Genomic DNA, 19638 nt, shown 5'->3' on the forward strand with positions numbered 1-19638 from the left:
ATACCATGGGAGATGCTCAGAAAAGGAGAGCCCATTTTGTGCTGTCCTATACGTAAGAAATGTTACTTTTCCTAAAAGTGCCCCCAAAGAATCCCTTTAATTGAAATTCCTTCAGTATCAAAATAGAACTGATCAATGTGAATTGTTTATCAGATACAGATTATAGAATTCAAGAGAAAATAAAGAGAAATGCTACATTAGTCCTTAGCTATTTAAGGGCAGATTACATCTGACCCCAACCTTTTTGAATTTATCCTTCAATTTGGAGCTGGTAATGAAATAATTCATGCCTATTGCTACCTTCATGCCTATTTCTCCCTGTAAACACAAATTTCCTTACTGATTTAATAGCCATGTCTTGTGTAGACAGTGAAATTATAAATGAAGATTTGTATAAAAGAAGACACTATAGTTTCTCTTATCTACACCTCACTCTTGCTCTTTCTTCCCGTACTCCTCTCTCCATTTCTCTCTCCTAGGTGGCCTGTAACAAAGTCAGTATTTATGAGGCAAAGTGCAGTTTCATGATGATTTTTTTTTTTTTGATAGTTTGCTTACAGACCTCAGATCTAGAACATCAGAACTTCAAGTGTCCTCAGGGCTTGGGAGAGGGGGACACACTCCCAGACTGGCTGGGCTGGCTAGCCGGACTCGGGTTTCCTGCAGGGCTGTTCTCTATTAAGGAACAGTTGGGGGACTCAGCTCGTTCTTCTTCGCTCCGTGGTTCCCTGTTGTCCGTCTGCTCTCCTGAGGAAGCGGGTGAGCCGTATTCTATTCATGGGCTCAAGCCTTTGATTCCCAGTAATTTCACAATGTGGAAAATATACCGGTTACCTTCCGGCTTCATGAATCGTCTCTACCTTCAGGATGAATTCAGTGAGAATGAAAGCTGGGCAACCCGCTTGGTGTCCGGATCTGCGCCTTAAACCTGGTGGAGTTAACAGCTCAGCTGGGTCTTGTTGCCCAACTCATCTTTGCTAATTGCTGATTGGAGGGCTAGCTAAGATTCCCAGGATTTTTCTTGAGATAACTCAAAATTTTTATTTCTCTGCTTGAGTTGGGGGAGCCGGGCAGGCCCTGAACAGGGATCCCATTCCGTCTCAGTCTGGCTATGATTCCCTTTGTGATCGGCGTGGGAAAACACTGTGGCGCACATGCTTGAACCTGGTCCTGTTTCCCCAGAGGACCCCTTACCTTGTTTTCGTTGTTCAGAGCTGAGGCAGGAAGCCCAGTAGGAAACCCGATTAGATGAAGCATCTTCAAGTCCGATTAGACCACAGGTAGTCGTTAGAAGGATCAGGTGCCATCTGGAGACTTCATGTGTGACAAAGTCCTGAAACATGTTCAAACCCCACTATGAGTAAGGGAAGCAGAGGAAGCGTGCTGAGTATGGTGTGCAGTCGTATAAAACCACAGCATTTCGGTGTATGCTGCTTCTGCTGTTTGTCCTGTGTTATGCTGAGTCACCAAATTGTGTACACTCACAGTCATTTCAGAAGTACACCAATGAGGTAATAAGCAAGAATGCCTAAATAAAACAAAAGGCCTCGTTCTTTTCTTTTTTAATGATTACCAGGAGCAAGTACTGACTTAGAAACTTATCAGAATGAGAAAAATGTCAAACAATTTCATTTTTAGCTGCACCATAACAACTTCGTCCCTTTAACATAAATAAATGAGGGTTAAAAGTTGTCTGGGAGAGAAAGGCTTGGGTATTAGTGAAGTATTTTTTCTGGAGAAGAACACTAGGCAAGAAAGAGGATGCAAGGGAAACCTTTGTAAGGAAGATTTCAGAACTGCAGAGCATGCTAGGAACTGGCTTGTTTCTGGCTGTGGTCTCCTTAAGGTGAGCACTCTCTGGTGATTAGCATCACTGTGGATTAAATTAATTGGCTGTACTCAATCCCTTGCTGGACATACTGAGAATAAATCCAAAGACATTAGTTTCTTTGCACGAAATGAGGTTACATATTCAGTGACATTTATTTGAGCAAGTTAAACAACTTAAACATCTTTTTCTTTTCTTAATAAGGGAAGTTTCAAGTTCTGGTAAGTACAAAACTACTTGAAATCTTTCTTTTGAAAACATTCTCTGTTTTGCTAGTTGTATTTTGTTTTCCATGTTATACTTAGATTATATGTATCTGTGTTCTGTGTTTAACTGTTAGAAAAAGAATCAATGTTGCTAATGATTATCTTTTACTTAACATGCCAGCAACCTTCGCAGTATGCTGATATTGACGTAGAATGGAACTTCAGTATCAGGAAATCAAGTAATTCTCGTTTATCCAAATGAGTAATGTTTACTTCAGTTCTCACAATAAAAGTGCTATATGCTTCTTATAGACTTCTGGGCAATGCATTAAAGAAGAAGGCAGCTGCTTGCAATTCAACAATACTGTGGCTATCACAGTGAATAACTAGTATTTTTCCTTTTTTAATCTCTTCTCCCAACTCTACCCCCTAGGCTTATGAAAATCTGAAATGAACTACTTTTTCTTGCAACATCAAGTCTCTGAATTGTCAAAAGAATGAACATTCTGTATATTCTGTATTTATCAACTTTCCATTTTTTCTACTTCATTATTTGTGACTTGTCTGAATTCACATTATGTGGCAAAAAATTAAACTTAAAATATAATTAGTAAAATGACGCATGTAAATCTGTCCCGTTTTGTCAAGTGAGTGGGAGAGTGAAGACACAGCCCCCTTGCTAGAGGCAGCTATTTAGTTCTGAGCAGCACAGCTGTAAATGATTGATTTAAGTGGGGTTTGATCGAAACTAATGATGCCACAGATAAGCCTAGCCACAGTTGAGCCTAAGGGTGTTAAAAAATCTGCTTAATATTAAAGAGCAATGAAAGTATGCATGATAGCTCCACGGTCTAACTTTAGGCAATAAAGAGGCTCTGCAGAGACGAAGAGACGATGTTGGTAGCAAGCTGTCACATCATTAGAAGCGGATTTTAAGGCAAAGAGTTTTTGTAAACGAGCCTCCTTGCTACCCATTGAGAAGTCAATGGTGAGGAAAGTGGAGGGCTTCAAGATTCTACAGTTACCTCTTCCCACCTCCACTTCTTCAGCCTAAACTTCTGGGACAATTAAACCATTTTATGCTGCTTAGTTTGTTTGTTCCCTAGGTAGCCCTTAAGTATATTACTGCCTTATTCCAACTTTAGAAGGCATAAGATAAACCTTATTATTGAAAATGTATGCAAGGATACATTGCTACATTTCCATCCAAATTCTGATTAGTTTTTAAAACTGATTAAGAATGGAGCATGGCTAACATAGGAGAACTCAAAAAAGTTACGGAAGGCTGGTAGCTCTGTTTCACAAAAGTGGGCACTCTACTGTCAAAACTTAATGAACACTTTGGTAGTCTTGCTCATGGGCACCAGGTAAATGCCGTACCACCTCTGCCTTCTTCCTGGAGGGCATCTCTACCACTCTTTGCCTCTGGCATCTCAACTTTACACCAGGCATTCCTCTGGAAATTGCCCTGTCTTCTCACTCCTACCCTCAATCCCTCAGGCTGTATTAGACATCCCTCCTTAATATTCTCTCGGTACCACAACTCTTCCTCTTCTTCAGTTGGGCTATTGAGTTACTCTGTGAACTTCCCATGGACTCTGCAGGGAATGCACATTATTAAGATAGGGCAAAGGCACTCACTTCCTCCAGAAATACTTTTGTTTGCACTGTCTTTCCAAATGATGACATTGTTCACTCAATGAATATAAATCCTTTTATTCAGTGATAACACCTAATCTTTATCATGTTCGGGGCTTTACACACAAGGTTCCCCTTATCATAGGCTCTTAAGGCTCACCCACAAGTATGCAGAATCTCAACTCTCCACCTAAAAGTTCCCCCAGTGACTTCTAGGAGTTCCCAGAGATGGATCCTCTCACACACTATGAAGATGATGTGAACTTGTATTTTTTTTTTTCACTACAGCAGACCCAACAAGGTGCGTGGCAACCACTCTGCTGGAAGCACTTACTCTGCAAATGCTCCTCCACTGGTGGGGACCTGGCATCTTCCCAGGACATGGTACCTTCAGCACCTGCCCTTCATGCATCGGGCTCAAAACCAATGCTCAGGGCTGGGTAGCAGTGGGATAGGGACAATGGCAGCTGCCTCTTTCCTCCTCTTGTCTTTATCTTCCATGTTTTCCCTCCCAGCCCCAGCACAGAATCTTCCTCTTTAGCCAACACTGACAAACAAAACTACCCACAAAAATCTTAGCATATTGGCTTAGCATATTGTGTTTCCAAAGTGGTCACCAGGTTAACAGCTCTTCAAATAGTGAGATTCAGGCATTAAACAAGTGACATTACGAGCCTCATGATGCACCTACACACACACACACATACACACACACAAATCATTTTCCAAAATTAGGTGAGAAATGTGACTCAAATATTATTCATGTACAGTATTTTCAAATAAACATATAAGTAAATCAACCAAAATATAATTGAAGGCAAAGAGTTCTAAAGTCTTATTCATTTTTGTTTTGTTTCATTTTTCTTGAAATGGAGTCTCGCTCTGTCACCCAGGTTGGGTGTGCAGTGGCGTGATCTCGGTTCTCTGCAACCTCTGCTTCCCGCATTGAAGAGATTCTCCTGCCTCAGCCTCCAAGTAGAGTAGCTGGGACTACAGGCACACACCACCATGCTTGGCTAATTTTTGTATTTTTAATAGAGATGGGGTTTCACCATGTTGACCAGGCTGGTCTTGAACTCCTGACCTCATGTGATCTGCCTGCTTCGGCCTCCCAAAGTGCTGGGATTACAGGCATGAGCTACCTTGCCCAGCCTAAAGTCTCATTTAAATACTGAAGGAACTCATCCTTCTCATTGTTGCTGAAGCCATGGTGATTAAGCAGCCTGCCCAAGGTCAGACCACAGTTGACCAGATGAGGATGAGAAGAGGTTGCAGTTTTGCTGACTCCATTATGAAGCTGGATTCCCCAGCTCCTGATACACATGTCTGCTACAGCGCCTTTTTTTTTTTTGTCTTAAGTATTATAATTACTTTAACTTCTGAGGAAGAAGGAAGGGAAGATACCTAATTTCTAGGCTGATCTTCAAATTTATTTTCTAAGTTACATTTAAATAAGATTTGCAAATCAGATTGGAGATATATGAAGAATCTTGGATAACAGCTTGCAAACATTTAAGTAGATGATTTGGGCCAGATTTATAGCTGATATACAATGATAAACATGCCTTTTTCCGTCTCTATATTACCAATTACGTTCATTTTGTTTGTTTAATTTGTCTTCAAGGCTGCAGGATTTTCTTATTGTGTCAAAAGGCACTAATAATTAAAATTATTTCAAACAATAGAAAACAGCCACAAAATGGCACAAATGAAAACAAGACCAGACCCAGATAAATCCATCCACTTGCTGTTCATTTGTCAATCAAACTCCAGTTTCACTGAGAAGTGGAAAAGGAAAACCTTAGTGCTTTGCTGAAAATTACTCTTCTTGAATTCTCTCCTGAAGTTTTAACTTTACAACCAGTAGTGGGACCAGTAACCAGACTGCATCAGTTTTAGCAGCCCATAGCAATGCTGTCATTCATTCAAAGAACATTTTTATTTAGTGCAGTGTTTCCCAAATTTAGATAAGTGGTGTGTGAGATGATTTACCTGCATTTTCTGCAATCTGCAGTGGAAAGATCTGATAGTATCGTAAGATAGTTCTTACTGAAGGTTCTATGTGACATATTCCTCCTAGAAATGTCAGGTACATTTTCCTCTAGACAATTTGAACTTTAAAAACATTTCCTGTTTCTCCTCTATTTCTGTCTTGTCAGAATATGAAGGACTAAATCAATGAATTCCAAAACTCTCTTTTCTCAGTGGATGGTTTCTGATTTGTGTCTCTGTTGTTTTTTAAATTGTGCAATAATATCTGCTGATTTTAAAGGTTCACAATGTTGAGGAATGTATAAAAAACATAAATATTATCCAGAGTTCTGCAATCCAGAGATAGCCACTTCAACATGGGGCTGTATGTATTTCTGGGCTTTTCCCCAAATCATATAACTCAGTCATGTGCCACATAACACTATTGGCCCATAAGACTATATAATACCATATTTTGACTGTATCTTTTCTATGTTTAGATACACAAATACCGCTGTGTTACAATGCCTACAGTATTCAAACAGTAACATGCTGCACAGATTTTTAGCCTAGGAGCAATAAGTTATACCACAAAGCCTGGGTGGTATAGGCTATACCATCTGTTTGTGTAAATACACTCTATGATGTTCACACAGTGATGAAATCACCTAACAATGCATTTCTCAGAACTTATTCTCGTTGTTAAATAATGTGACTATATTTAAGTAAATGGCATAGAATGTTTTGCAAAGTGCTTTTTTTCACTTAGTAATATGTCATGACCATCTTTCTATGCCAAAAGATGTATCTATAAGGTCATGTTTAATAAATGCATAGTTTTCGATTGCGTGGGTGTATATGTGATAATTTACTTATCTAGGCCCTTATTAGTGTGTTTAGGTTGTTTTTAACTTTTAAATTATAAATATCTTTATTTAACTGTTTTTTTAAATTATTATAAGTCCCTTAAAATTATCTTTCAAAATTGACAGGTATGATGAATGAACAGACAAATGAAAGAATAAACTTCTAGGAATATTCTGATGTCTGCAACTATATTTAGCATGCATTAGTATTACCACCTATTCGCTGTGCTGCTGTGATTCTGGAGATGAAAAATTTTCTTTTTTCTCTAGGTCTCAGCCGAAATGAGTGATACTCCTTCTACTGTTTTTTCCATGATTCATCCTACTTCTTCTGAAGGTCAAGTTCCCTCCCCTCGCCATTTGAGCCTCACTCATCCCGTCGTGGCCAAACGGATCAGTTTCTACAAAAGCGGAGACCCCCAATTCGGCGGGGTCAGGGTGGTGGTCAACCCTCGCTCCTTTAAGTCCTTTGATGCTCTGCTGGATAACTTGTCCAGGAAGGTGCCCCTACCTTTCGGAGTGAGGAACATCAGCACCCCTCGGGGCAGGCACAGCATCACGCGCTTGGAGGAACTGGAGGATGGGGAGTCGTACCTGTGTTCCCACGGCAGGAAAGTGCAGCCTGTGGACCTGGAGAAGGCCCGTCGACGCCCACGGCCCTGGCTCAGCAGCCGGGCCATCAGCACGCATGCGCCGCCCCACCCCGTTGCCGTCGCTGCTCCCGGCATGCCCCGCGCCCCACGGAGCCTTGTGGTCTTCAGGAATGGTGACCCGAAGACAAGGCGTGCGGTTCTTCTGAGCAGAAAGGTCACCCAGAGCTTTGAGGCGTTTCTGCAGCACCTGACGGAGGTCATGCAGCGCCCGGTGGTCAAGCTGTACGCCACGGACGGAAGGAGGGTGAGCGTTCTGGAGGCTCCTCGAGCTTAAGCTCATTTTGGGCACCCTACTAATTGGGCTCGCGTGGGGTGTAAATGGTGGTCCCGGGGAAGGAAGTCCTCCTTCCTCCCTGCCTGTGTATGTGAGTGCGTGTGCGCCGATGCTGCCTTTGTTCCTTTGTCAGAATCTGACTGGTATCTCATCTTTACCTCACACCGCTTACCCCTGTCTTCCCTGAGCCCTGAGTTATAAAATGTTTTCGCGTGGAATCCAATCTTGACGATATTTTCTGGAAAGGAGTGGTGAAGAGTAGTAGTTTCATAGAGGAGGCATTTTCCTGGGATCCCTGCTGGGAGGTAACTGATCCTCCCACCCCACCTTGACTTTTGGTATTTCTGCTTATTTTGTATACACTACTGGTGCCTAAGAAGATGCTTGGTAGTGATGTCTTTCAAGCCTAGGAGGTTGTTGATTTGATTCCATCAAAGTTATAAAATTACCACTTAGAACAATATGTGCTCATCTCAGGATAATGACTCTGGTCTCTTTTAGGTTCTCAGCCTCCAGGCAGTGATCCTGGGCTCTGGAGCTGTGGTGGCAGCAGGAAGGGAGCCATTTAAACCAGGAAATTATGACATCCAAAAGTACTTACTTCCTGCTAGATTACCAGGGATCTCTCACCGTGTGTACCCCAAGGGAAATGCAAAGTCAGAAAGCAGAAAGAGTAAGTCACTTACTAATATATAGCTCGTATTTTTAGCCCTGAGATTTTTTTTGCCTCAAGGACAGCAAAAATCCGTGTTTAAATGTCCAGTTTCTTTCACCACAGAAGTGAAAAGCAGATTTAAGAACATTCCTAACTGAAATTAGTAACATTTATAGTTGGAAAGAGTCATAGAAATTATCTATTTTTCAGACTTTTCCAAATCAATTATATGTCTGTTTAAATTGATTATGTGTGCTTTTTTTGCATAAAATACCTAGTTAAAAAAATTAAAATGCCAGCATTTCTTGCTTTAGAGTGGAATCTGTGTAAGTTTCTTCTCTGGTAGTTGCAGAATTTTCTCTAAATAGTACTGTGCAGCGTTCATAGCTGACCTCAGCAGGTTAGCAGATTGTATTTTTTCAAATCTGCTATGTGCTCTGCCTTCTGAAGTTATTCCTATAAAAATCACAGGTCCTTAGATCTACTTTTTATTTATTAAAAAAAAGGTTCATGCAACCAATTCATGCTGGTTAACGTGATGTAGTTTGATAATTCTGTAGGATCTGCTGCACAGTGTAGCATTATCCTTTGGCTAGGGAAGGAAGAGGGCCTCTTCAGGCCCAAGGATGTGGGATAAGCTGTAAATTGCCTATGCAGCATGGCTAATCTCATTATTCATTGTACTCAGTATTTTCAGGGAAACTAGCTCTTTGCTAAAGTACTGATTGTTTTTTACACTTAAATTTAAGTTTTTATCTCTTTAGACTTGGATATTATGTATTTTAAGTAGTAGTATACTCTCTGCTTACTGCTAATGTGGGTGAAACTCATCCATTATTTATTGTTGTTTAATTATTTTGTGGATATATTCAATTGATAAATTGCTTCTCTTTTGTAAGCATTAGGTTGCAACATACATGTTATAAATATGGTAGCGCTGTTTCACCTTTGTCATTTTACTAAAATAGTTCTATTATGCCTGATACAGGTTGCTGAATATGGTTTTTGATGATTACAGCGAATCTGAGGGATTTCTTAAGTTTTACTTCAAAAAATTGAGTGAGACACTTTGATTTACAATTTATGTAAAAACATATAAAAAATAAGAAAAAATATTTCTGGGTTTATACTCTGTAACTTTAAAGGAGCCTACCTGATGGCAAGTATGTGCAAATCTATATAGACTTGCTAATAGGATTTTTTTTTTTCTGAGACAGAGTCTCACTGTGTTACCCAGGCTGGTCTTGAACTCCTGGGCTCAAGCGATCACCTGCCTCAGCCTCCCAAAAGTGCTGGGATTATAGGCGTGAGCCACTGAACCTGGCCCAGGCATTTTGATCAAATTTAAGAAGCAAAAGTGCCAAGGTTAATGGTGAAGACTCACATTATTATGTCTAGCTCTGTTCTCTCTTGTGTCCTGTATTAAGTCAGCTGCAATGATTATACAAAGTGTATGCTAAATTAATAATTACTACTTGATTAATTCAGAGTTAATTATAAAAGTTTTCTGCTTTCAGAAAGTTATAAATATCTCTTTTGATATGTGTAGGTGGGAAGATGAATACCATCATAAATAGTTGCTTGCCTTGTTTGAATAGGTAAGCGGTAGTTGGTCAGAGTCCAATTTCAGTATTGGTAAACAAAATAACGAAATGAAAACCCACAAAATACTTTCATCTTTGATAGAATTCTTAGCAATTTTTACTTTATACATTTTTAAAATTAAAATTACCTTATTGAACTTTTTAGTATTAAAATTTATCTGAACCTCCTCATTGAAGGTGAAGTAGAATTAGAGATCTCTTCTAAAGAGTGGTTTGAAGTTATGTACCACTATTACAGTAGGTTTTCTCAAATAACTATTGGGAAAATACATAGGTCAGGCATGGTAAATCACTCCTGTAATCCCAGCACTTTGGGAAGCTGAGGCAGGTAGATCACAAGGTCAGGAGATAAAAAACATCCTGGCCAACATGGCAAACCCCACCCATCTCTACTAAAAATACAAAATAAATTAGCTGGGCGTGGTGGTGTGCACCTGTAGTCCTAGCTACTTGGGAGGCTGAGGCAGGAGAATTGCTTGAACCTGAGAAGCAGAGGTTGCACGAACCGAGATCACACCACTGTACTCCAGCCTGGCAAGAGAGCAAGACTCTGTCTCAAAAAAAAAAAAAAACAAAAACAAAAACGAAACTTAGAGCTTAGAAACATATCAGTAATATTTTATTATGAAATACAGAAAATATGCTGTTTTTCATACTAATTATTTTCCTTTTTCTTTTTTTTCTTTGCTGCCTCTTCCTTTGGATATTTCTAATTTCTCTGCCTTTCATATAATATTTTGATGTGGACACCTTTTACTTTTAAAATCTTTAAAGTAAGCACACACATGTCTTCAAGCTCAAGGTCCCATATTTATTCTGTTTCTTCTGAGAAAACACATAATAATGATTGCTACTTAGACTATTCTTTTGTTCCTGAAAATTACTTGGCCTTAGAAAAAAGTGATTCTCAGAATTTACCAATATATCCTTCTGAAGATGATATTGAGAAATCAATTATTTTTAATCAGGATGGCACTATGACAGTTGAGATGAAAGTTCGATTCAGGATAAAAGAGGAGGAAACCATAAAATGGACAACTACTGTCAGTAAAACTGGTCCTTCTAATAATGATGAAAAGAGTGAGATGAGTTTTCCAGGAAGAACAGAAAGTCGATCATCTGGTTTAAAGCTCGCAGCATGTTCATTCTCTGCAGATGTGTCACCTACAGAGCAAAGCAGTGATCAAGAGGGCAGTTTGGCAGAGGAGATAAACATTCAAATGACAGATCAAGAGGCTGAAACTTGCAGTTCTGCTAGTTGGGAGGATGCTACTATGGACACAGATACCATCCCGAGAACTCAGGATCAAGCAAAGCATCGTTTTTATAGGCCCCCTACGCCTGGATTAAGAAGAGTGAGACAAAAGAAATCTGTGATAGGCAGTGTGACCTTAGTATCTGAAACTGAGGTTCAAGAGAAAATGATTGGACAGTTTTCCTATAGTGAAGAAAGGGAAAGTGGGGAAAACAAATCTGAATATCACATGTTTACACATTCTTGCAGTAAAATGTCATCAGTATCTAACAAACCAGTACTTGTTCAGATCAATAACAATGATCAGATGGAGGAGTCATCATTAGAAAGAAAAAGGGAAAACAGACTGCTTAAGTCAAGTGCAGTAAGTGCTGGTGTCATAGAAATTACAAGTCAGAAGATGTTAGAGATGTCCCATAATCATGGTTTGCCATCAACTATATCAAATAAGTCCATTGTGGAGGAAGATGTAGTTGATAGTGTAGTATCGGACAACAAAACTGCTATCAAGAACTTAAAAACTTACGGTAACACCAGTGATAGGTCCAGTCCTGCTTCAGCAGATGCAACCCATTTTTCGAGTAACAACTCTAGAGCTGACAAAAATATTTCTGAGGCTCCAGCTTCAGTAGCATCCTCTACTGTCACTGCAAGAATTGACAGACTAATTAATGAATTTGCACAATGTGATTTAACAAAACTTCCAAAATCTGAAAAGAAGATTTTATCGTCTGTTGCCAGCAAAAAGAAGAAGAAATCTCGACAGCAAGCATTAAATTCCAGGTATCAAGATGGACAGCTTGCAACCACAGGAATTCTTAATAAGAATGAGAGAATAAATGCAGGAGGTAGAATTACAAAGGAAATGATATTGCAAGATTCAGACAGTTCCCTTAAAGGAGGGACACTTTGTGAGGAAGACCTCCAGACAAGTGAGACTGTAATTGAATCAAATACTTTTTCTTCCAAAAGCAATCTCAATCCCATGAGTTCCAAGAATTTCCGTAGAAATAAATTAAATACTACTCAGAATTCCAAGGTTCAAGGACTTTTAACCAAAAGAAAATCTAGACCGCTAAAGAAAATAAGCTTAGGAACACCTAAAAAAAGAGAAATCAGTCAAGGAGATAAAGTGTTTCCTCACAATGAATCTAAATATAGCAAAAGTACTTGTGAAAATAAAAGTTTATTTCATGTATTTAACCTCCTTGAGCAAAAACCCAAACCTTTTTATGGACCACAGTCTCAAGCAGAAGTGGCATCTGGGTATTTGAGAGGAATGGCAAAGAAGAGTTTAGTTTCAAAAGTTACTGATTCACACATAACTTTAAAAAGCCAGAAAAAACAAAAAGGGGATAAATTGAAAGCAAGTGCTATTTTAAGTAAACAACGTGCTGCAACCAGGGCAAATTCCTTAGCTTCTTTGAAAAAACCCGATTTTCCTGAGGATATTGCTCATCATTCGGTTCAAAATTATATACAGAATTGGTTGCATAACATAAATCCATATCCAACTTTAAAACCTATAAAATCAGCTCCAGTATGCAAAAATGAAATAAGTGTGGTAAATTGTAAAAATAGTTTTTCGGGGAATGATCCCCATACAAGTTCTGGAAAAATAAATAATTTTGTTATGGAAAGTAATAAGCACATAACTAAAATTGCCAGTTTGCCAGGAGATAATCTATGTAAAGAGGGAGATAAGTCTTTTATTGCCGGGGATATTGATGAAGATCTCTATGAGACACAGGTTGGATCTCTGAATGATGCTTGCTTGGTTTCCCTGCATGAACACTGTACTTCGTCACAGTCAGCTATTAATGATCATAATACTAAAAGTCATATATCTCCTGAAAAATCGGGACCAGAGATAAACCTTGTTTACCAGGAAATTAACCTAGCTAAAAAAAGGCAAAGTGTAGAGGCTGCCATTCAAGTAGATCCTATAGAAGAAGACACTCCAAAAGACCTCTTCCCAATCCTGATGCTTCACCAATTACAAGCTTCAGTTCCTAGTACTCCTAAGACTCAGAATGGAGTTGTTCGAATGCCGGGTTCACTTACAGATGTTTCCTTTCCTTCTGCAATATGTAATTCATCCACTAATCTCCTTCTAGCTTGGCTCTTGGTGCTAAACCTAAAGGGAAGTATGAATAGCTTCTATCAAGGTGATGCTCACAAGGCTACCAATAAATCTTCAGAAACACTTGCATTATTGGAGATTCTAAAGCACATAGCCATCACAGAGGAAGCTGATGACTTGAAAGCTGCTATTGCCAATTTAGTGGAGTCTACCACAAATCACTTTGGACTCAGTGAGAAAGAACAAGACATGGTTCCAATAGATCTTTCTGCAAATTGTTCCATAGTCAACATTCAGAGTGTTCCTAAGTGCAATGAAAATGAAAGAACACAAGGAATCTCCTCTTTTGATGGAGGCTGCTCTGCCATTGAGGCATGTGCCCCTGAAGTCTGTGTTTTGGAATTGACTTACCCTCCACGTGAGGTGTGCACTGTAAATAATGTTCCAAAAGAGACATGCAACCCTAGTGACACGTTTTTTCCTAGTGATGGTTATACTGTGGATCAGACCTCCACGAATAAGGCTTGTTTCCTAGGAGAGGTCTGTTCACTTACTGATACTGTGTTTTCTGATAAGGCTTGTGCTCAAAAGGAGAACCATAGCTATGAGGGAGCTTGCCCAACTGATGAGACTTGCATTCCTGTCACTGTCTGCAATATCACTGAATGTTTAAACTCTAAAGAAAACACATATACTGATAACTTGGAATCAACTGAAGAGTTAGAAAGAGGGGATGATGTTCAGAAAGATCTAAATATTTTGACAGACCCTGAGTATAAAAATGGCTCTAATACATTGGTGTCACATCAAAATGTCAGTAATTTAAGCCCTTGTGGTCTTTGCCTAAGTGAAGAAGAAGCAGAATTTGATAGGAAACATAGTTCTGTAGACCTGTTTCAGGATAAAAATGCATGTACTTCATTTGATATGGAAGAACCAAGGACTTCTGAAGAACCAGGCTCCGTAACCAACAGCATGACATCAAGTGAAAGAAACATTTCAGAATTGGAATCTTTTGAAGAATTAGAAAACCAGGACACTGATATCTTTAATACAGATGTAAATGTAGGAGAGAAAGCCACTGAGGAATTCATCCAAGAAGAGATAGAGGCTAGTAAAACTTTAGAATTGCTAGACATCGCTAATAAGAATATTACGGTAGAAGAAAGAAAGAATGGTATAATTTATGAAACAACCAGTAAGAGGCTGGCAACACCACCATCTTTAGTTTTTTGCTATGATTCTAAGCAAAATAATGAAAAGGAGACCAATGAAGGAGAAACTAATATGGTAAAAATGATGGTGAAAAGCATGGAAACTGGAAGTTATTCAGAGTCCTCTCCTGATTTGAAAAAATGCATCAAAAGTCCAGTGACTTCTGATTGGTCAGACTATCGACCTGACAGTGACAGTGAGCAGCCATATAAAACATCCAGTGATGATCCCAATGACAGTGGTGAGCTTGAGAAAGAATACAACATAGGATTTGTTAAAAGGGCAATAGAAAAACTTTACGGTAAAGCAGATATTATCAAACCATCTTTTTTCCCTGGGTCTACCCGCAAATCTCAGGTTTGTCCTTGTAATTCTGTGGAATTTCAGTGTACCAGGAAAGCAAGTCTTTATGATTCTGAAGGGCAGTCATTTGGCTCTTCTGAACGGGTATCTAGTAGTTCACCTATATTGCAGGAATTCCAGGAGGAAGGACAAAATAAGTGTGATGTTAATGGTGTGAGGAACAATTATTATGGGGGTGACATTTTAGAACTTGGTACAAAACAAAATGATCATAGCAGAGTCCTCACAGACATAGAGGAAGGAGTGCTGATTGACAAGGGCAAATGGCTCCTGAAAGAAAATCGTTTGCTAAGAATGTCATATGAAAATCCTGGCATGTGTGGCAACGCAGACACCACATCAGTGGACACCCTACTTGATAATAACAGCAGTGAGGTACCATATTCACATTTTGGTAATTTGGTCCCAGGCCCAACCATGGATGAATTATCCTCTTCAGAACTGGAGGAACTGACTCAGCCCCTTGAACTAAAATGCAACTACTTTAAAATGCCTCATGGTAGTGACTCAGAACCTTTTCATGAGGATTTGCTGGATGTTCACAATGAAACCTGTGGCAAGGAAAGAATATCAAATCACCATACAGAGGAGAAGTGTCCTCATCAGTCAGAAAGAATATGCACATCTGTCACTCATTCCTTTATGACTGCTGGTAACAAAGTCTACCCTGTCTCTGATGATGCTGTTAAGAACCAGCCATTGCCTGGCGGTAATATGATTCATGGTACACTTCAGGAAGCCGACTCTTTGGATAAACTGTATGCTCTTTGTGGTCAACATTGCCCAATCCTAACTGTTACTATTCAACCTGTGAATGAGGAAGATCGAGGATTTGCATATCGTAAAGAATCTGATATTGAAAATTTCTTGGGTTTTTATTTATGGATGAAAATACACCCATATTTACTTCAGACAGACAAAAATATGTTTAGGGAAGAGAACAATAAAGCAAGTATGAGAAAAAACATTATTAATAATGCCATTGGTGATATATTCGATGAGTTTTATTTCAATAACACATTTGACTTGATGGATAAAAGAAGGAAACAAAAAAGAATTAACTTCTTGGAGTTACAGGAGGCAGGTAATTTAAAGAAATTTCAACCAGATTTGAAGGAAAGGTTTTGTATGTATTTCTTGCACACATCATCGTTAGTTGTGGGTAATATGAATTCAAATACACAAGACCTCAGCAGTCAGACAAATGAATTCTTTAAAGCAGTCGATGAGAATAACAACTTATTAAATAACAGATTTCAGGGTTCAAGAACAAATCTCAACCAAGTAGTAAGAGAAAATATCAGTCATTACTTCTTGGAAATGCTTGGTCAAGCTTGCCTCTTAGATATTTGCCAAGTTGAGACATCCTTAAATATTAGCAACAGAAATGTTTTAGAAGAACTTTGTATGTTTGAGGATGAAAATATTTTCATTTGGGAAGAGGAAGACATATTAAATTTAACTGATCTCGAAAGCAGTACAGAACAAGAAGATTTATAATTTCAATATCAGCACAGTCATTCTCTTTCAATACATTTTTCCCATATGAGATGAAGCACATGTGAGGAATATGGACTAGATAATCTTGAAGAATTCCCACTTCTTCCAATTAACTTTACCCCAGAGAGCTTACCCTTGGATAACCAGTGTGACTTTCATAATTTATTTGTTCCGTGTTTTTCCAGCAATTATAGACTCATTTTCTTGTCTTTTATTTTGGAAGTTTCTATGTGCTTTTGTTCTGAACTTATTTTTGTTTTGTATCTATGATTTTTTTTTTTTGCCTAGGGCATCAAAATGTGCTAAGGACAATAATTATATCCTCTTATAAAACTGTGGTTAGCTTGGTGTAAAATGTATATTGAATGTATTGGTGAATAAATTGAATAGACATAGCTTCAAAGTACTTCATTTATTCTTTTTAACTACTGATTTGATAAAAGATGTGATTGTAAGATATTCACAACAGTCTCATAGTTTCTTTTGCCAAATGTGTTGAGTCCAGTTCCTCAGATACCTAATGAAATTGCAAGCATTTCAGTGTGACAGGATTTTGTATTTTCTCATGAGCTGAAAAAGATGCTCCACCACTAAGCTGCCTCTCCAGTACTTTTCCTAGAAATTGTAATCTTTTAAACGTTAGTAAAATGTCTGGAAATCCAAAGAGGTCAGAAAAAAATAGGGGGGAAAATTAAGGTGTGCCCTGTGAAGGAAAGTTAAAAGAGTTGGAATAATTTCACTTGGAAAAGAAGAAATAATGGTGACTTAAAAATTCTCTTCAAGTTGAAAAAGTTGTGAAGAACCTGACATATTTCTTTCTATGTTCACCTGCATTAATAAAACATTTAAAATTTAAATAGATATAAATAGCATTATTGCCTAAAAGGATAAATAAATAGACTAGACTATCAACTATCCATTGTTTTGAATAATTGTGGTATATTGCCTGGGAATTAACCAGGAAAGCTTTTAAGATTCCTTCCACTCCGCGGCTGTATGATGATACAGAAACAAGCCTTAGAAAACTTGGAAATCTGTGTCTCTTGTCTGCAATTGACTCAAATTAGAATGATCAGTGTTTTTGGAGCCACACATGGAGATGCTAAAATAATATAAATTTGACATTGAAGAACAAAAGGTAATTAAATTAATTACATCAAGAATAATGTTGGTGTCAGTTCAGCATGAGTCATGAATTCATAAAATTAAAAATTGCTACTTCATCAGCTGGAGACTACCTCTACATAGAATATGCTTTAAAAAAATTTTTTTAAATCAAAACATGGAAGCTACAACATTATATAAGTTTCTGTAGTAAACAATGAGAAATTGTAGTGAAATGAAAGGATGCAAAGTTTTAGAGAAAAAATAGAGGGGAGAACATAATTTACCTTAATTTTGTGCCTACTGTGTACCAGGGACTATGGTACACCTCCAGGTTTTTTTGTGTGTAATTCTTCCTCATAAAGGCAGTGTGAAGATGACTTCATTACTCCCCCTGCCAGGATTTGAACCCAGTTTTTTGTGGCTGAAAATCAGTGCTCTTTTTTACTACTTTTTTTTTTTTTTTTTTAATGGCAGATTCTCACTATGTTTCCCAGGCTGGTCTTGAACTCCTGAGCTCAAATGATCCTCCAGCCTCAGCCTCTCCAGTAGGTGGAATTACAGGCACATGCCACTGTGCTGGGCTTATTACATCTTTTTTATTGTTTTCATGTGAGGAAGAAGGAATAAGATATTTTTAAAAAATTAGCACTCATTCTCTAGTGCAGGGAGACAAGGAAGTAATTTTTATTTTTAATTTGGAAGGTGTGAAATATAGAGATACCTAAGAAGATTGAGGAACTCAGTTACAAAAACCCGGAGATTTCGAGAAATAAGGCATGCAATATGTAGTTTTGGCAATACTATTATACCAAACAGTGTCCTTGCTGCATAATAATTGGGAGAAGCTGGAGTGACAACTATCAATTAATAATGCATGACTGTGCATCATACTTCTTCTTTAAAATGAACATGTTCACATGCATTGAATTATGAGATCTGGGGCCACATCTTATTCATGGAGCTAGCTACGTACTTGGGACATGGTAAGTTCCTAATAAATGTGTGTGCAATGGATAAGAAGTACTTTTGAAGGCATTTAGTTTTTCTTTGTCTCTTATTAATTTCAGATCCATACATGTAGAAGGGTATGAAAATGTGCTGAAGGATAGAAGTCACTATTTTGTATTTTATTTTTTTAGATTTTTTATATTGTATGAAAGCAGTATTTTACTCATCGTTAAAGTGTCTGTAAAGATGATTTTCTTTTAAACTTTCAAAACAAGTTTTTATTTTTACAAGTGTATTTTAAAAAAATCTTGTCATATTGTGAAATTTAGAAGAGTAAGTGGAACTTGAGAGGAAGCTTAAGAATGTTATAGAGACCTAGCTTTTGCTTTAGAGATGAAGAATCTGAAGGGCTGAGTTTGGAAGTGTAGCCTCCCTTACTCAGTGGAAGATATATCTAATTCAGGGTCTCTGGTCCCAAGGTGGAGTGGTGAAATTACTGTCTTGCCCACCAGATGGCAGCTGTGCTATGTGCTGCCAAAAGTTCGGGCTCTGAGAGGCTTGTATGGATAAAGGCAGTGCTTTAAGCATTGAGGCAGCTTCTGAGCTGTCTGCTTTTGCTTCAAAGAAAGCTGAATGCCCAGCTGTGCAGGAATCCCCAAGTATTAAACCCAGAAGAAGTAGCAGTGTTCAGAATTAAATATACTATCAGTAGCAAGGAGCCAAAGTTCAAAAGTAGAGGTACTTGAATTAAATGCCAACTGTCAAGAATCATCAGAGTTGATTCCGAGGAAAGCCCAATTTGGGGAGGATGGGACCCACCAAAATTCCTAATTCAATTTGAAACTAAGTTAATGAGTCAGTCATTGGATCAGTAGATACGGGTAATTTTTACATGACACTTTCAAATATTTTAATGTAACTTTTCAGTGACAGAAAACATGCCTCATTTTTCAGAGTGTGAACTGAGGTATTGAAACTACATTCCGTATTTGTGGCACTCATTAAAGTCCTTATGAAGAGCTACTTTATAAGGTGGTTGTGAGAGGATCACTAGAGAGAATACTTGTAAAATTCTTAGCACAGAGGTTGGCACACAATGTTGAACATGTTTCTAGCTATTTTTCTTTAAAAAGCCATTAGTGTTAATACCTTTGATACTGCTTTTCAAAGTTTGTGCTCTTCTGATCAAGATGTGTTTTAGCTTTATTGTGTACATATATATATATATATATATGTATATGAAATGTAATATTTTCAACATTTAGTCATGTGGCCCTTTATGAAAGTGAAGGTGACTAACAGTTTGAGCCCCTGCTTGGTGCCAAATATTGGGTTGGGTTCTTTATATGTTATCTCTAGTATATCTAAGGTAGCAGGATGGGGACTAAAACTCATGGAGGCTAGTAAAGAAGCACTTTTACTTTAATATCTATATTTGATCCTCATAAAAAGTCCTGAGTATTATAGTTTGA

At 38.2% G+C, this 19638-nt stretch overlaps 2 protein-coding genes across 14 annotated transcripts in view; one reads left to right on the forward strand and one right to left on the reverse strand.

Moving 5' to 3' along the window:
- LOC118148600 (uncharacterized) overlaps positions 1-7190 on the reverse strand; it is a 52862-nt gene extending 45672 nt beyond the window's left edge. For 2 of the 3 annotated variants that reach the window (XR_013528248.1, XM_078353555.1), the window contains exons 1-2: positions 7021-7190; positions 1195-1333 (exon numbers count right to left, since the gene is read on the reverse strand). Coding sequence is in view for 1 of the 3 variants with exons in the window: in XM_078353555.1 (XP_078209681.1) it covers positions 1195-1257 (63 nt within the window). In the remaining 2 variants the exon portion in view is untranslated. Of the gene's footprint in view, positions 1-935; positions 1334-7020 lie in introns of those variants that run through there. The other variant, XR_004735503.3, reaches the window with a different exon arrangement.
- RP1 (RP1 axonemal microtubule associated) overlaps positions 1-19638 on the forward strand; it is a 327943-nt gene that overhangs the window by 42980 nt on the left and 265325 nt on the right. For 6 of the 11 annotated variants that reach the window (XM_035277479.3, XM_078353550.1, XM_078353551.1 and 3 more), the window contains 2 exons: positions 6780-7406; positions 7938-8109. In XM_035277479.3, the coding sequence (XP_035133370.3) occupies positions 6792-7406; positions 7938-8109 (787 nt within the window). In that variant the 5' untranslated portion in view covers positions 6780-6791. Of the gene's footprint in view, positions 1-1942; positions 2050-6779; positions 7407-7937; positions 8110-10469; positions 16515-19638 lie in introns of those variants that run through there. The other 5 variants (XM_054246679.2, XM_035277476.3, XM_035277478.3 and 2 more) reach the window with 2 other exon arrangements.

This window comes from Callithrix jacchus, chromosome 16 (genome assembly GCF_049354715.1).
Source record: "Callithrix jacchus isolate 240 chromosome 16, calJac240_pri, whole genome shotgun sequence".
Lineage (NCBI taxonomy): Eukaryota > Metazoa > Chordata > Mammalia > Primates > Cebidae > Callithrix > Callithrix jacchus.